The sequence below is a fragment of the Oncorhynchus keta genome, chromosome 28, assembly GCF_023373465.1.
Source record: "Oncorhynchus keta strain PuntledgeMale-10-30-2019 chromosome 28, Oket_V2, whole genome shotgun sequence".
NCBI classification, from domain to species: Eukaryota; Metazoa; Chordata; class Actinopteri; order Salmoniformes; family Salmonidae; genus Oncorhynchus; species Oncorhynchus keta.
Window position 1 is genome coordinate 23879683 of NC_068448.1, and position 17444 is coordinate 23897126.

The following is a 17444-nucleotide window of genomic DNA, read 5'->3' on the forward strand; positions in this document are numbered from 1 at the left end:
TTGGCAGTGGAGGATACACAGATATATCACATCATTTGAATTTCACACTATAAATCTGGTGTACATATTTGCTAGCGTGTGTCTAATATGGGTTAAAGCGAACAAGTTTGATTGGACTAAGTTTCTCCAGTTCAAGAGTGTTCCACAATACATAAACTCAGCAAAAAGATAAACATCCTCTCACTGTCAACTGTGTTTAGTTTCAGCAAACGTAACATGTGTAAATATTTGTATGAACATAAGATTCAACAGCTGAGACATAAACTGAACAAGTTCCACAGACATGTGACGAACATAAATGGAATAATGTGTCCCTGAACAAAGGGTGTGTCAAAATCAAAAGCGACAGTCAGTAGTATCTGGTGTGGCCACCAGCTGCATTAAGTACTGCAGTGCATCTCCTCCTCATGGACTGCACCAGATTTGCCAATTCTTGCTGTGAGATGTTACCCCACTCTTCCACCAAGGCACCTGCAAGATCCCAGACATTTCTGTGGGGAATGGCCATAGCCCTCACCCTCTGATCCAACAGGTCCCAGACGTGCTCAATGGGATTGAGATCCGGGCTCTTTGCTGGCCATGGCAGAACTCTGACATTCCTGTCTTGCAGGAAATCACCCACAGAACGAGCAGTGTGGCTGGTGCCATTGTCATGCTGGAGGGTCATGTCAGGATGAGCCTGCAGGAAGGGTACCACATGAGGGAGGAGGATGTCTTCCCTGTAAAGCACAGCATTGAGATTGCCTGCAATGACAACAAGCTCAGTCCGATGATGCTGTGACACACCGCCCCAGACCATGACAGACCCTCCACCTCAAAATCGATCCCGCTCCAGAGTACAGGCCTCGGTGAAAAGCTCATTCCTTCGACGATAAACGCGAATCCGACCATCACCCCGGTGAGACAAAACCACGACTCATCAGTGAAGAGCACTTTTTGCCCGTCCTGTCTGGTCCAGTGACCGTGGGTTTTGTGCCTATAGGCGAAGTTGTTGCCGGTGAAGTCTGGTGAGGACCTGCCTTACAACAGGCCTACAAGCCCTCAGTCCAGCCTCTCTCAGCCTACTGCGGACAGTCTGAGCACTGATGGAGGGATTGTGCGTTCCTGGTGTAACAAGGGCAGTTGTTGTTGCCATCCTGTTCCTGTCCCGCAGGTGTGATGTTCGGATGTACCGATCTTGTGCAGGTGTTGTTACACTTGGTCTGCCACTGAGAGGACGATCAGCTGTCCGTCCTGTCTCCCTGTAGCGCTGGCATCTCACAGTACGGACATTGCAATTTATTGCCCTGGGGCACATCTGCAGTCCTTTTATTTATTTCACCTTTATTTAACCAGGTCGGCTAGTTGAGAACAAGTTCTCATTTACAATTGCGACCTGGCCAAGATAAAGCAAAGCAGTTCGACAGATACAACGACACAGAGTTACACATGGAGTAAAACAAACATACAGTCAATAATACAGTATAAACAAGTCTATATACAATGTGAGCAAATGAGGTGAGAAGGGAGGTAAAGGCAAAAAAGGCCATGGTGGCAAAGTAAATACAATATAGCAAGTAAAACACTGGAATGGTAGTTTTGCAATGGAATAATGTGCAAAGTAGAAATAAAAATAATGGGGTGCAAAGGAGCAAAATCAATTAATTAATTAAATACAGTTGGGAAAGAGGTAGTTGTTTGGGCTAAATTATAGGTGGGCTATGTACAGGTGCAGTAATCTGTAAGATGCTCTGAGAGTTGGTGCTTAAAGCTAGTGAGGAGATTGTGTTTCCAGTTTCAGAGATTTTTGTAGTTCGTTCCAGTCATTGGCAGCAGAGAACTGGAAGGAGAAAGAAAGAATTGGTTTTGGGGGTGACTAGAGAGATATACCTGCTGGAGCGTGTGCTACAGGTGGGAGATGCTATGGTGACCAGCGAGCTGAGATAAGGGGGGACTTTACCTAGCAGGGTCTTGTAGATGACATGGAGCCAGTGGGTTTGGCGACGAGTATGAAGCGAGGGCCAGCCAACGAGAGCGTACAGGTCGCAATGGTGGGTAGTATATGGGTCTGGAAAGAGAGTTTACAGTCTAACCAGACACCTAAGTATTTGTAGTTGTCCACGTATTCTAAGTCAGAGCCGTCCAGAGTAGTGATGTTGGACAGGCGGGTAGGTGCAGGTAGCGATCGGTTGAAGAGTATGCATTTAGTTTTACTTGTATTTAAGAGCAATTGGAGGCCACGGAAGGAGAGTTGTATGGCATTGAAGCTTGCCTGGAGGGTTGTTAACACAGTGTCCAAAGAAGGGCCGGAAGTATACAGAATGGTGTCATCTGCGTAGAGGTGGATCAGAGACTCACCAGCAGCAAGAGCTGATCATTGATGTATACAGAGAAGAGAGTCGGTCCAAGAATTGAACCCTGTGGCACCCCCATAGAGACTGCCAGAGGTCCGGACAGCAGACCCTCGGATTTGACACACTGAACTCTATCAGAGAAGTAGTTGGTGAACCAGGCGAGGCAATCATTTGAGAAACCAAGGCTGTCGAGTCTGCCGATGAGGATGTGGTGATTGACAGAGTCGAAAGCCTTGGCCAGATCAATAAATACGGCTGCACAGTAATGTTTCTTATCGATGGCGGTTAAGATATCGTTTAGGACCTTGAGCGTGACTGAGGTGCACCCATGACCAGCTCTGAAACCAGATTGCATAGCAGAGAAGGTATGGTGAGATTCAAAATGGTCGGTAATCTGTTTGTTGACTTGGCTTTCGAAGGCCTTAGAAAGGCATGATAGGATAGATATAGGTCTGTAGCAGTTTGGGTCAAGAGTGTCCCCCCCTTTGAAGAGGGGGATGACCGCAGCTGCTTTCCAATCTTTGGGAATCTCAGACGACACGAAAGAGAGGTTGAAAAGAGAGAGAGAGTCCTCATGCCTCCTTGCAGCATGCCCAGGGCACATTCACGCAGATGAGCAGGGACCCTGGGCATCTTTCTTTGGGTGTTTTTCAGAGTCAGTAGAAAGGCCTCTTTAGTCCAAAATCTTCATAACTGTGACCTTAATTGCCTACTGTCTGTAAGCTGTCTGTCTACTGTCTGTCTTAATGTCCGTTCCACAGGTGCATGTTCATTAATTGTTTATGGTTCATTGAACAAGCATGGGAAACAGTGTTCAAACCCTTTACAATGAAGATCTGTTAAGTTATTTGGATCTTTACGAATTATCTTTGAAATACAGGGTCCTGAAAAAGGGAAGTTTCTTTTTTTGCTGAGTTTATATTACAAAAAAATGTTTTAAGCAGTAATCAGACAACTTCTGACGTCTGACTAAACACTGTGAAGGCTGGTCAGATCAAGTTCGATAACAATGTGTCTGTTAGTGACCCTGTGCTAATCTGAGAATCATCAGTTGAACTCACGGCTTTGAGATAGGCCACATTGCTCTTTTTGATCTCGTTAAGCAGTTCATCATGGGGTGTCACATCCACCTTGAGTGGCTGCCGCCTTCGAGGAACAGGCTTTAATGTCTTCATCACATCTTTCAGAGTGGCCTTCAGTTCTACCATCTCATCAATGCTGGTACCCCTCTGTTTTCCTGTTGTCTTCCTGGGCTGGACATTCAGCCTCTCTTCTCTCCTGTCGTCCCTTGGGTCCAGATCCAGAAAAGGGTCAAGCTTTTTGGGGGTCCTCTTCAGCTGGATGTCTCTTAGAGATTTACCAGACGAGTCCATGCTGGGGGGTTGTTGTGGAATGGGGTTGCACTGTGGAGTGTGGTAAATCTGCTTGTGTTGATACTGTGGAGAAGTGTTGGACTGCTTGACTCGGGAGGAGGGCTCTGGTTTGGGTTCTATGGGACTCTGTGGACCCTTGGGCAGCTGCGGCATGAGGGCGGGATTTCGGGAGGGACGTAGCCAAGCATCGCCAGCAGCCCCGGGGGCAGGTTCAGAGTCCGTTCATACATCTCAAACACCTCCTTCTGCTCCTGCTTCTGCTGTTTGCTCTGCTCCTCGTTCCTCTGTTGTCTCTGGCGGTCCAGGTTCCTGGTCAGTAGGTTAGTCACCACCATCCTAGGCCCTGCCTGCTCAAAGTGGTAGCCCATCTTCAGTAGGGTATTGTTGGCCTTGAGCAGGCGCGACACCTCCATCTCCGCGTGGTGGCCCAGCATGTGTCTCTGGTTGTGGAAGCGGAGCTCAGTGAGCGTCTCGTTGAACTGTAGGCAGCGGATAATGGCGATGATGCCCTTCCCTGTTATGAAATTAGACTATGTTCAGTGTGGTGATGAAACGGTTCTCTCTCAGCATGATGGCCAGGGTGAAGGCAATGTTTTCGTCTGCACCGGTGTTGGCTATGCTAAAGGTTTTTACGTGTTTGTTCTTCTTCAAGGCATTGACGTATTCTATAAGCATTTCTTTGGGAATGTTTTCGATGTTGTTCAGGTTTACATCTGTGATAGTGGGGTTGTTGTTGCAGATCTTATCCAGGGTGGTGTCCAGGTTTGTCTCATTCCTTGAGGGTCTTGATGTCTTCTTGGTCCCATCAAGGCCACCTAGGCCCTCGCCAAGGGCCAGCGATGGAATTTTTAGCTTGTTTATTACTCTCACCTCTTTCTCCAGGACAAAACAGGCCCTCTTCTCCTCTGGAGTCATCTCTGTTACTTCAGGAGTCTGTGGTGTTCATTTCTACTTTCTCAGTTATTTGTGATGTGCTCTTTTTTTGCTCTCTGCTCTCAGTCTCTTTCTCCTCTTTCTTGTTGGTGAACTCTGGAGGGGGCTGCAAGGGACTGGTAGTGTATACAGGGTTTGTGCTATTGTCATCCAATGACTCATTTAAATGTTTATTCACTGGATGTTCATGTTTTCCTATGACCCTTTCATAGTTTAGGTCCTTTTTATCCTCATCCTCTTCCTCCACTATAATTTCCTCTCCTTCAACACCATCTGTAGCTTCCACCTCAATGACTTCTTCTTGCACCTCATACACAATTTCCATGTGTTCGGCATTTTCTTTCTTTTCAGCATCCTCTTCCATGGTTTTCTGATGAAGACAAGTAGTACAATCATTTAATAAACTTAGCCTTGTAGAACATACAGTCAGTCAGTTAATTGTTTGTTTATAATGTTATAATAATTAAAGTGGTATACAGTATGATATATTAAGATGTTTCACCAGATAGGTGCAGTGAAATGTATTGTTTTACAGGGTCAGCCATAGTAGTAAGGCACCCCTGAAGCAAATTAGGGTTAAGTGCCTTGCTCAAGGGCACATCAACAGATTCTTCACCTTGTCGACTCAGATATTCAAACCAGCTATCTTTTGATTTCTGGCCCAATGCTCTAACCGCTAGGCTACCAGCCACCCTATTTGAAGGCTATATCTACGGTATATTGACCATTGATTATGTAGTCCCTTACCTTATTGGGCAGTAGTGACGGGGATCCTCTCCTCCTCCAGAATGCGTTTGGACTCCTTCTCCCAGTACAGATAATCTACCAGGCCCCTGTGGTCAAACGAACCTTCTCTGTCTGGCTTTTCTGCCTCTGACCCACAGGTACCCTCTCATCTGGGGCTATAACGTCCACCTCTTTCTGGAGCTCTTTCAGCTCCTCAGGAGACAAGTTTGCCAGGATGTCATTTTCATCGATGTCTTCATCATCAGAGTCTGCAGATGGCTTTTCTTTCTTCTGGTTCTTCTGTCTCTGACCAAGCGGTACTCTCTCGTCTGGAGCTAAAACATCCATCTCTTTCTGGAGTTCTTGAAGCTCCTCAGGAGACAAGCTAGCCAGGATATCATCTTCATCAATGTCTTCCTCATTTATGTCCTCCATGTCCCAGGTCCCTTCGGTTGGACATATCCATCTAGAAGTCGTTTGACAAAATAATCTGTTTGTCAATCAACCTAAAGGGTAAAAAGTATATCCACAATAACTGAACAGTTCTAGATCTGAGTGGACAGTGCTACTGGCTCTAGCTGGTAAATGGCCTGCTCACACCTCAGACAAAGTCTATAATTAACACATAGGATCACATGGAAAATATGTTTGGTGCAAGAGGGTCAGGGGTCATACTAACATATTCCTTTTTCAGCAGCTTGAGTCAACAGACTTCATGATCTTGCAGCATGGCAGTTGATTGTGAGACAGGAAGAGGGGGAGATAGACAGTAACAGGTGGATTGTTTTTTTACAAGCCTGGGGAGGAATCCTAGGGTCCACTGCGTAGAGGGCTCCGCCCAATCCCCCAGAGTTCCCTGAAAAATGTAATAATATCTCCCTAAAGTGATGCACAACAATGAACAGCTGATATAAATGAGAATATCTGATATGTAGTGGGTTGCTATACTCAATGGGAATGTCCTGTTATCAGTATGACACCCTGTAGCATGTAATTGAGAACGTCTTGTTTATCACATACAGGGCTAAAGAGGTCACACTACAAATCAAGTCTCACACTGTTTTTTATTAATGTCCCAAATCCAAATGGGAGATATTCACTCAGAGTAGGAGAAGACAAACAATACATGGACAATATAGAAATATGTAGAGAAACAAATAAAGGAATATTATTTGAGGGTTATCCAGACATATCTTTTTACATCATACAAAAAACCTACTTATCAAAAGTTTATGTTCTCCACATGCAAGCAATTTACATCACAATAACACATTCACAAATAATAATAATCTATAAACATGTACATTCAGATTCATACTTGGGAGAGGAGAGAGTGTCAGTCCATGGACTGACAACCTGGGACTAAAGAAGGGTTAGTTTATTATTTTGTTATCACATTTTGTGAATAATAACTCCAAAATGTATACCTAAATGTTTTACAAAGATATTAAAGTTGATTTACAATATGTATAATGGCATAATACAATTGGTTCAATATATTTGGGTCAAAGATATCCCAAGGTTTGAAATTCACAATGATGAAGCTGCTTTTCCAGATCAGCAAAACTTTTGTGCCATCACCACATCCATGTCTTCCTGAATAATATTGATCTCCATCCAATCCAAGGCACATGGGAGAGTCATTCTCAAGCTTCATAGTATGTATACAGATTGGTTAGTTGGCATCCATCCAGAGGTCTGTGCTTCCAGTGTCAGGGTCATTGTGACAGATTTCATTCCAGTCCTCTTACCTTCAGTGGATTCTCATGTAATTTCCAGCCATGAATATTCTCCTGTAATAAAGAGATGAAAACATACACATTTGAGTCAAGGTCAATATAAAAGACTCCCATACTTTAGGATAGCATATTACTGCATGAAACCTCCTGCATGCTGCAACAGCTGTGATTATAATCTACTGTACAGGCATGGAAATGGAACAGAACAAACCAGGGATAAACACCATGAAAAAATATGTTAAAAGAAGGATGTTTAACAAAAGCAAATGACCTACTGTCTTGTCAAGCATTCCATGCAATAATATAAGGAATGTAAAATTAGAACTTTACACTTAATATAGATCACAATTTACACTAATGAGAGGCAAGCGAAAGTAGGTACATTCTACTACTGGTACAGTATGTGCAGGATGTGGTGTGTAAACTGTGCATGTGAAGGTAGACAATGTGAAAGTGGGGATTCTAGCTACAGGATGTAATGTACCATTTGCTTCACATTTCACTGGGCACAGACGTCGTTAGTTCAACGTCTAGTTTTGATTTAAATTGTTGAGTTGTCCACTAATGTGAATTCAATGTGAAATCAACAAACCATTTCATCATGTCATTGGATTTAGGTTAAAAGTTGGGTTAAAAATGCTAAATTCCCTTACATTGATGACATTTTGAAAATCCAATCAGTTTTCCATGATGATTCAACATCACATTTAATTATTTTGTTGAAATGACATGGAAAGAACGTTGATTCAATCCGTTTCTTCCCAGTGGGATGCAGCCACACTGAATTTGTGAGCCTGCTAATAGACCAAGATAATTTGGCAAAATCTTTGATCGAGCGGGTAAGGCATGGTCATCCAAGAGATAGAAGTATCTGGATTGGGCCTTGGCAGAATGTGTTACCACTGCTCTGGCTGTACATTTAATGGATGGTCTACATATTGATTTCACCTTGATTTTCACGGCACTAAATGAGCTACACTATATTGATCAATATGGCAAATGATGAGACGCAGATGGAAACTGAAAACAGTGGCACTGATGGAAATGGATTAGCACTACCACAGCCTATTTGCATCTCACCCTTGTGTGTTTGAATGGCTGCCTAATGGTCTTCCTCAGCGCTATTGGCCACAGCACCAAACATCTTTACTGAATCTACCGGCATCGTATCAGACCTCTTCAACACATTGCATTCTGGGGGAAATCTATGTACATGAGGATTGAGGATGGACAGATCGTGAAAGGAGAGAAAGAAGGGAAGAAAGTGAAAAGATCACCAGTTCACAAAGAACACACCCACACTCATTAGAGACTGCTTCGTTATTGGGGTTTAGTTTCACACCAACAGGCCAAACACACTGATGTCACTTACTATCAAAGACTGTTCATAGATAAGGATAACATTTTAAAGTCTATCTGACAGCCAAAATGACCTGTCCAATCATGAGGAACAGGATGAAGGTGGAGAAGAGGAGAGGATGCAGGAGTATTAAGAGCAGGTGGAAGGATAGCGGTAAGTGGAGACAACGAACGCTAGGATGGTCCTGAGTTTCAATGTCATTACAGGCAAACACAGAGAGTCAACAGAGATGACATCCACAAGAATACCTGCTATTGTGCATAGGGAGGAGAAAAATATAAGCATGTTTTTACCTGGTAAGTTGACTGAGAACACATTCTCATTTACAGCTTCAATCTTGGGCATAGTTATAGGGGAGATGAATGAGTCAATTGGAAACTGGGGATGATTAGGTGGCCATGATGGTTTGAGGACCAGATTGGGAATTTATCCAAGACACCCCTACTCTTATGATAGGTGCCATGAGATCTTTAGGGACCACAGGGAGTCAGGAACCCTGTTTAACATCCCACCCCTACACAGTGCAATGTCTCCAATCACTGCCCTTGGGAATTGAGATGTTTTATTTTGACCAGGGAAAAGAGTCCCTCCTACTGGCACTCTAACACCACTTCCAGCAGCATCTGGTCTCCTATCCAGGGACCAACCCTGCTTAGCTTTATATTTAAGCCAGCAGTGGCTGCAAGATGGTATGCTGCTGGCTAAATAACCCTCATAAGACTGGTCTTGATTGAAACAATTTATTTCCCTTAGTTTAGGTCACACAATTAATGCTACTATTTCCTCTAAAATCATGTGGGATATATAGATGACTACATGTAGGTGTGGGGCTGTGGTAGGTACTCACCTGATATGGGTGGGGCTCCGGTTGTAGGTGCCATGGGCTCCTGGGTGATGGTGCTGTGGTGACTCTGCCATGTTATCATTGTCTGTAAGACCCACAGTTAGCTGGCTGCGCCAGTTTCCTGTGCTGGTGGATGAGGAAACTAGAAAGAGAACACTTTTTAGTTGCACTAAAGAGACAGAAAAATAAAGGTGAGTCTCATTGAATGACACCCTAATCCTAACAATTAATACGGAATAATATTTTCATACAGTATGTTAGGAATGTATGAATTGTATTAATAAAAAATAAAAACATGTCCCTCTGTGTTTACTGAGGGTGAACAGCCAGAGTATGGTTTCTGAGGTGACCTGTTCCAGTATGATGAGAAGCAGGATCAACTACTACCTGAGGAGTAGGAGGTGGTTCGGCTGGAGTGGCTGAAGGGGGCTGGCATGGTCTGGTATCCAAGGCTGAGCTGAGAGCCGTTATCGTAGTCATACCCAGCCAGACCTCTACCTGCCTCTATGTGGCCCCCGCTGCGGTGGTACCAGCCTCTCAGGTGCTCAGCCACCATGGCCTTTTGCATGTTCTTCTGTAAGGGCTCATTGCGGGGCCCATGTCTGGTCCTGGGCAATCTCATGGTAGCGTAGGGGTTCTGAGCAAGACTGTCCGCCCGATCACTACTGTAGGTCCTGTATCGCTCGTGTCCATAATTGTGGACTTGGTAGGAGGGGTTGACATTGTAGTGGCCCTCCATCTCGTTCTCATAGACGTAAGCACCGTTGGAGTAGGGCTCCATGTCTGGACAGGGGTAGCCTGCCACGTAGTAAGCAGTTGGCGCGTAGTGTGCCTGGGGCTCGTAAGTATCACTAAAGCCGATATGGTTCTGGACCAAATTGGGCATACTGCCTGTATTACCATAGACCTCCACCCTCCTGTGCAGCTGATGGTTGCGGGTCCGAGAGTCCAGGGTGCAGTAGTGGGGGTTGCCTGCGTAGTCCAAGCTGGACTGGCTGGTGTAGGAGGAGCAATCCTCCAGGGCTTCTGTGCTGTTGTTCCTGCGGGCAGGGGACTGGGTAAACACTGGCTTCTCTGAGTCAGTATCCTTTAATAGCCGTTGCTGTGACTCCAGACTCCCACTGCGGTGCCTGAAGGACTGAGAGTTCCCATCCGACCTGCAAAAGTCACACACACAAAAGAAGCAAATAGTATGGTTAAGAAATCCAGATGTACAGCACACTAAATTACAATTGTTTTCTGCATCCTGCATTCCACCCTGCCTTGCTTCTGAAGCTAAGCAGGGTTGGTCCTGGTTGGTCCCTGGATAGGAGACCAGATGCTGCTGGAAGTGGTGTTGGAGGGCCAGTAGGACACATTCTTTCCTCTGGTCTAAAAAAAAAATATTCCAATGCCCCAGGGCAGTGATTGGGGACACTGCTCTGTGTAGGGTGCTGTCTTTCGGATGGGACGTTAAATGGGTGTCCTGACTCTCTGAGGTCATTAAAGATCCCATGGCACTTATCGTAAGAGTAATGTTGTTAACCCCGGTGTCCTGGCTAAATTCCCAAGCTGTCCCGCTTACCATCATGGTCACCTAATCATCCCCAGCTTACAATTAGCTCATTCATCCCCCTGTAACTATTCCCCAGGTCGTTGCTGTAAATGAGAATGTGTTCTCAGTTAACTTACCTGGTAAAATAACGGTAAAATAAAATAAACAATTGTTTTCTGTTAAACGGTGGGATGCAGGTAAGGTAGGAGAGTATAGGATAAATGTTCAGGGTGGGGGTGAGAGGGTAAGAGTTTGGTTAGGCATGGTCTGAGGGGTGGTGGAGGGTCTCACCTGAGCTGGCTGCTGCTGTAGGCGTTGCGGGTCATAACGGGGGTGGAGGGCATGCTGCGTGCGTCCCGTGAAGGTCTGGGTAAGGTTTTGTAGGGGCTGCTGTGTGCGGATGACACCTCTCTGGAGTGGTAGTGGTGTGAAGCATCCTGGCCGTCAAATGCTAACCTGTTGAGACTCTTGTTGTTGTGGTGATCTAGGGAGTGCGCGGGGCTGAGCTGAGGGGAGCACTGGACAGACCGTGACCGGGGCCTCTGAGCACCATCAGAGTCATCTGGACCAAAATACAAAACTCATGATCAGATGGGATTGGTAAAGCAGCTGTGCAACAAAGGTCAGGTAGCTACTGTATGACTGAACTCTGTGTCCCACTCACCGTCATCCAGAATCTGACTATCTGACAGGGAGCTGGTCTCTAAACGGATAAATTCATCTGGGGAAGAAGAAGGAAAGTATATTATAGGCTACAGATTAAAGTACAAATGTATAAAGTCATATTGTGGAATGTGAGTGCATGTGTTTGTCGATCTTTATCCCCAGTACCTGTGATAATCACAGAGGCTCTTTGGGTAGGCTTCTTGCCTTTCTTGATTCTGTACTGGTTCATCTCGTCTTCAACCTGCTGCAGTTTCCTCATGGCGTCCTGACAGTTCCTCCTCCTCTTCCTCTTCACAGTCTTACAGAGCTCTGCCTCTGAGGCCAGCTTCTTAGCTGCTTCTACGATCTTCTGCTGCAGAGCAAACATGCTCTCCAGGTTCCTCAGATAAGGGTCCTAAAGATCAGAGTAAAGACATTATTATAGACATTATTACATCAGAGAATGGCAGATCCATTTCAATATCCACTGAGCACTTTAAATGCAATATCCAATTGTAAATTACAGTAGAATGTAGTGATATCAACAACATAATATTTTGTAGTTTGTGCCTGTATTGGGAAAAGCATCAGGCAACTCATCAACACGTGATCCATACGAAACAGGACAGGACATGATCCTAACTTCATCACATTCCATTCATGACACAATTTTTTTTATTTTTTTCAGTGTACAGTATATGTGTTTCTCTGCTTACAGTAATATCCTAAAACCCCAAATTCAAATCCCTGAGGAATTCATGTTATGTCATATTCTGCAAAATATTAGTCCTGTTACAAACTTAACAAGGCCAACATGTACAACGGACGTCACACTGCTTGCTTAGCAGGTACAGCTTCCTGATTGGGTTCCTACAAAGGCTGGAACACAGGACCTCTGCCTTGCTAGCACGCATGACCGCCCTCCTGAAGCGTATTACCAGTTCGGCACCACCGAAAAGTTAATAATTCGGCAGCGCAAATGACGGCACTTCAGGCTGAGGAGTAAATTTCACACATCCTGTCATGACTTCCGCCGAAGTCGGTCCCTCTCCTTATTCGGGCGGTGTTCGACGGTCGGCGATCTCATTTTCCATTTGTTTTGTCTTGTCTCCCCACACGTGGTTCCAATTACATAATTACATGTTGTGTATTTAACCCTCTGTTTCCCCCCATGTCCTTGTCCGGAATTGTTCATTGTGAGTGCTTGTGCACGTTATGTCTGGGGGTTTTGTCCCATTGTATATATTGTTTTGTCACAGTGATTTTTATCATTAAACTGCGCCGTTGTAACACAGTCTTTGCTTTCCTGCGCCTGACTTCTCTACCGCCAGTACGCGCGGCTTAAACATCCCCATGTGCTACACATGAGATTTGGTTCTGGGTTCCTAGATTAGTTAGCTAAATATATGTCATATACTGAACAGTGCAGTTTCAATACAGACCTCATTGTATGGGAAGAGGTCATCCAGTTTGAAGGTCGTTCCAACGCGTCGTCTGACATGAGGAGGTCTCTCGCCTGCAAACAAAGGATACTCTTTTGGCAGTTTGCCCGTGAGCTCCTGGAAACACACAACAAAATATCCAGGTCAGTTAGCTTTACAGAAAACAATGTGAGAAAACACGAAACAGACACTCTCTGTGGCACACTGGCTCGTACAGTTACACAGTGTTTCACTCCAATAGTCTCAACTGCCCAAACTAAAGCAATTTGTACAGTAGCTTGACTGATGTTTCACTGACTGACCCTGCCTGACTGAAATGAATTGCTGAAGTGTATCAGCCTAGCACCTCCAGAAATCAATGTAAGTAATTGTCCAAGAGAAAAATGGGCCTTTCACCGCCTCCAGCAAGCAGATTTTCTTCAGCTCCTTTGTTTTCTGGGTCAAGACGTCTTGGATCTCTTGTTCCTTCTTCTTTAGCTCAGAGATCTTCTCCTTTCTCTGCTCTTCGTCCGCTGCTGAATCGGCAGACCCTGTAGTGGTGACATTGTTTACACTATAAATGTACCGTAGGCCTATGTGTTAGTTTTGGTTGTACTTTTTCTAACACAGTGCATACAAATAAGGGTATATTTATTCCTAGCCCTTTATACAGGTATTTTAAAACACTTAGTTAAATATAGACTTTCAGCAACCAGAATGCTGACCTACCTGTTGACGCCAGGCTACCAGTGCTAGCCATAATGAGGTTGTGCTTTAGGTTATCTCCTAGTCTGCTTATCTTGGTTCCTCCTCCATGCTCTGTTAGATCGACGGCAATATCACCCAAACTTTTCGCTGCAGTTATTTTACCCTGTTGGATTAGGGTATTATTAATTTAGGGACACATGAAGGTACAGAACACAGGTACACTGATTAGGTCAGGACTAAAAAGAGATAATATGACATGGTACCTTGCTTTGCTTCCTGTCCAAGTAAAACTGGTGCTGACTGATGGCCATGACCCAGATGGTTTTGATCAGTGAATGGCTGGCGTACCATGTGTGGATGACCAAGCCGGTCTGGCCGAATGTACGCTTGGTCACTGCCCGCCTGTTTAGAGGAAATACATTAGGCTCAGGAAGAAGAGCTTCTTTAGCTGTCTAGGAAATGTAGTTGTGATAAATATTTATAGTTTGACTTGCCCTCACCTGTGAGGGTCATTCACCTCAACAGCAAATTTCTTCTCCCGAAAATACAAGTTCTCCAGTTGCTTCCACTGATACAGCTATGCAGGTAAACACAGAGAAACAACTGATTTTTTTTTTTTTTTTTGTACCTTTATTTTACTAGACAAGTCAGTTAAGAACAAATTCTTATTTTCAATGATGGCCTAGGAACAGTGGGTTAACTGCCTGTTCAGGGGCAGAACGACAGATTTGTACCTTGTCAGCTCGGAGATTCGAACTTGCAACCTTTCGGTTACTAGACCAATGCTCTAAACATGAGGCTAACCTGCCGCCCCAATGATTGGTGAAACATTTACTTGAACTTTAACTCTCAAATCATTCATATGACACCTTTATATGTACCCATTTAAAGTATATGATTAAATAATAAGCATCTGTAATGATGAATCACAACAGATATATTACAATGACCTTATACTGACCTGGCTATGTCATAACACATGCCCACATAGTCAATCCCATGATGTAATAACTAGCAAACCGCAACCTTTAATCAAGTAAGTTAAATCACAACTATAACTTCAACTACCATGAAACTCGCAAGGGCTGTCAGGTCTATGATAGCATTATATCATTATACAGGTGCTAGTCCAGAGTAAATAGCATTTTGCTACAAAGGGGCATACCACAAAGACAAATAACAATGTGTAACAGCTTCCATGGCTCATCGCATTGCTCAGTAACCCCTCCAGGTGCTGACTGTTTACAGTAAGATATGAAGAATCCACAGAGGTGCATGACTCATCACCATGTCTAGGTTCGCCACACGAGGCAGGCATTTACAGCCTTGTTACAGACCCAAACTAATGGTTGGATTTTATAATCCACCCCTCTCTCTCCTATTATAGCTAGTTCTGTAGCCTATCTGTAACATTTACCAACACTATTGTACCTTTACATAATATCAGGGACAGAAAAAAACAATAACCCAAATTGTGCTACCATCAAAAATCACATCATAAAAAAGCATGATATCATCATTATGTAGTTGTTTTTCATTTAACAAAATGTTATTGTCAACATCCAATATGTAAAACTGTTGCTTTATCTCTTACCAGTAGAGGTCCAGTAATCCTGTTTCTATAGTAATGCTGTCTCTAATCCTTTTTGTCAAGCTCAAACAACTCCTTTTCTCTGCTTCCAACATGTCTCCTCAGGTACTCTCAGCACTCTGAAGGGTAACGCCCAGTACCCTGCCTTCCTGTCTTTGACATCACATACACACCCTCCTCCCAACACTAAATGTCTGCCCAACCAGATCTCCTTCTCTCTCCGTGTTCAAATTCATACAGACATAGATCATTAACTTAACACCGTGATCATGTAGAGGCAGACCACAAAGCTTGGTGTTTGTCCAGGAGAACAGCAAGCTATAAAACATCCACTGAACCAGAAGAGTGGGTTACACACTTGACACTTTATGTAGGACTCTCAGAATGATGAATATATCTACATGTATCAACTGATCTGGTAGAAGTTGAGCAGGCATACCTCTGTTATAAGTGATAGACATAAATATTATAAATACAGGCCTCCAAAGTAATGTTTACCTAAAAGGATTGACCACAGAGTTGTTATAAACTACATATTCAAGTCTGGCCTCCTTCAGTTGTATTGAGGGCCTAACCCCGATCAGATGAATAGGTGATGAATGTGTGTGAGAGGTTAGTGAATCATGATAGTGCTACGTGCTGGAGGTATCTTTATCACTGACATTTTCATCTTTCCTCAAACAGCCTGCTGAAGCTCCTAGCGCTGTCAGGTATAATGCCACAGTAGCAGGCAGACATCTTATCTGCAAAATGAATCTCCTATTTACCTGTAAAGGCTATACTGCAAAACAACCACTGTATGCTGCCAATAAAATATCTCATGCAAAACTAATCCTGTACTCCTCCATACTGTAAGCAGAGAATAACACAAATGGGAACAAACAAATAACTTTACCTTCCTTGGTTTCAATTTATCCTGCAAATCATATTGGCCAATTCCTTTGTAGCTGATCCCAAGCCACCATGGGATACCTTGCTTGTCCTGTAATGCAAAAGCATAGTTTCATGACTGAACTGCATACACACATTCCCTTACAGAAATCTGATTTATAATTGTATTTATTAGGATGTATAAGTACAATGCACAGCTGTTGTGTGCATAATGCAATATACTGTATTATTACCTTTACTTCATAATAATGAACACCATACGTGGGTAAGGATTCCACTAGAGTCAAATACCTGAAATAAAATAATTTTCTGTTACAGTAACATCCCAGAATCACTCTTTAACTTCCAAAAGGTGGTTTCCAGGGATATTATAGATGGTACAGGACAATGAGAGCATGATATGTTAAAGGTGCCTACAGTGAATCACAATGATTCACTGGCCAGACAGTAACTGAACTGGGTTATTGATTTTTATCAGACCTTGGCTGCGAGAAAGGAGAGTGTGAGAAAGAGAGAGAGAGAGAGAGAGAGTAAGGGAGAGAAGAAAAAAGAGAGGGAGAAGAGAGAGAAGAGAGTAACGAGTGAGTATTTGAGAGAGAAAACAGAGAGCAAGAAATGGAGTAAGAGATAGAAAGAGAAAAAGAGAGACTGAGAGATAGCCAGGGCCTGATGTTTTCAATCTTGTGGTAAACAGGAGTGTGTGTGGGATCATTGTTTTTCCAATACTCACTGCACTATGGCATGTCCGCGGGAGACTCCTTTCAGCTGTTTGTAGTACTCTATCACTCGATCCTCACTATAATAAACATTGTAAAAATGCATGATGATGACACCTTCAACTTCGAAGTTATGGGCTGCATCCCTCCTCCCTCTCAGGAATGAATCATACATCCTAAATCATTGTCTGCTACAACATTTCTTTTGCAACAATTTTTATTGAGCAGTTTTGTAAACTAAAACGTTGCTAAGGATGCACATTATATTCAAGGTTATTTTACCAGTATGTAAGTGATGGGTGCTCCTTTAGCACCTTGTTGGGAAGAGTTGGGAGCTTCTTCAGATCCATTCTGGTGGTTTCATCACTGATAATAATGATAAAACAGAATGTGGATAGTGAAATACAATATACTGTCGGCCCAATGCAGCCGTTTTTATCTCAATATCAAATAGTATCTGTGTAACAGTTAAGTACCTTACTGTGATTGTTTTCATAATTTTTTCTCTCCAAAAGAAACAAAAATAGCCTCATAGCAAAGAACATTTCTCAAGCAAGACTTTTACTAGGACTGCCTGGGAGTGGTCTGTGGGGAGGGGAACACTGAAAACTAGCTTTCTAATGTATCACC

General features: G+C 43.7%; 2 protein-coding genes across 3 annotated transcripts in view; both read right to left on the minus strand.

Moving 5' to 3' along the window:
• Positions 1-1862: 1862 nt before the first annotated feature.
• On the minus strand, positions 1863-5884 carry LOC118360875 (leiomodin-3-like). The gene is given in 3 exon segments (XM_035740384.2): positions 1863-4237; positions 4239-5009; positions 5387-5884. Coding segments are annotated over 2 exon segments (798 nt in total). The 5' UTR covers positions 4622-5009; positions 5387-5884; the 3' UTR covers positions 1863-3822.
• Positions 5885-6410: 526 nt separating this feature from the next.
• Positions 6411-17444, minus strand: part of LOC118360877 (FERM domain-containing protein 4B-like) — a 29983-nt gene continuing 18949 nt past the window's right edge. The window contains exons 8-23 of one of the 2 annotated variants that reach the window (XM_035740386.2): positions 17097-17180; positions 16829-16894; positions 16332-16389; positions 16103-16189; positions 14117-14193; positions 13880-14018; positions 13638-13779; positions 13326-13459; positions 12930-13046; positions 11674-11902; positions 11507-11563; positions 11134-11404; positions 9696-10465; positions 9312-9450; positions 8185-8309; positions 6411-7158 (exon numbers count right to left, since the gene is read on the minus strand). In XM_035740386.2, coding sequence (XP_035596279.1) covers positions 8207-8309; positions 9312-9450; positions 9696-10465; positions 11134-11404; positions 11507-11563; positions 11674-11902; positions 12930-13046; positions 13326-13459; positions 13638-13779; positions 13880-14018; positions 14117-14193; positions 16103-16189; positions 16332-16389; positions 16829-16894; positions 17097-17180 — 2473 coding nt within the window. In that variant the 3' untranslated portion in view covers positions 6411-7158; positions 8185-8206. The remainder of the gene's footprint in view (positions 7159-8184; positions 8310-9311; positions 9451-9695; positions 10466-11133; positions 11405-11506; positions 11564-11673; positions 11903-12929; positions 13047-13325; positions 13460-13637; positions 13780-13879; positions 14019-14116; positions 14194-16102; positions 16190-16331; positions 16390-16828; positions 16895-17096; positions 17181-17444) is intronic. The other variant, XM_035740388.2, reaches the window with a different exon arrangement.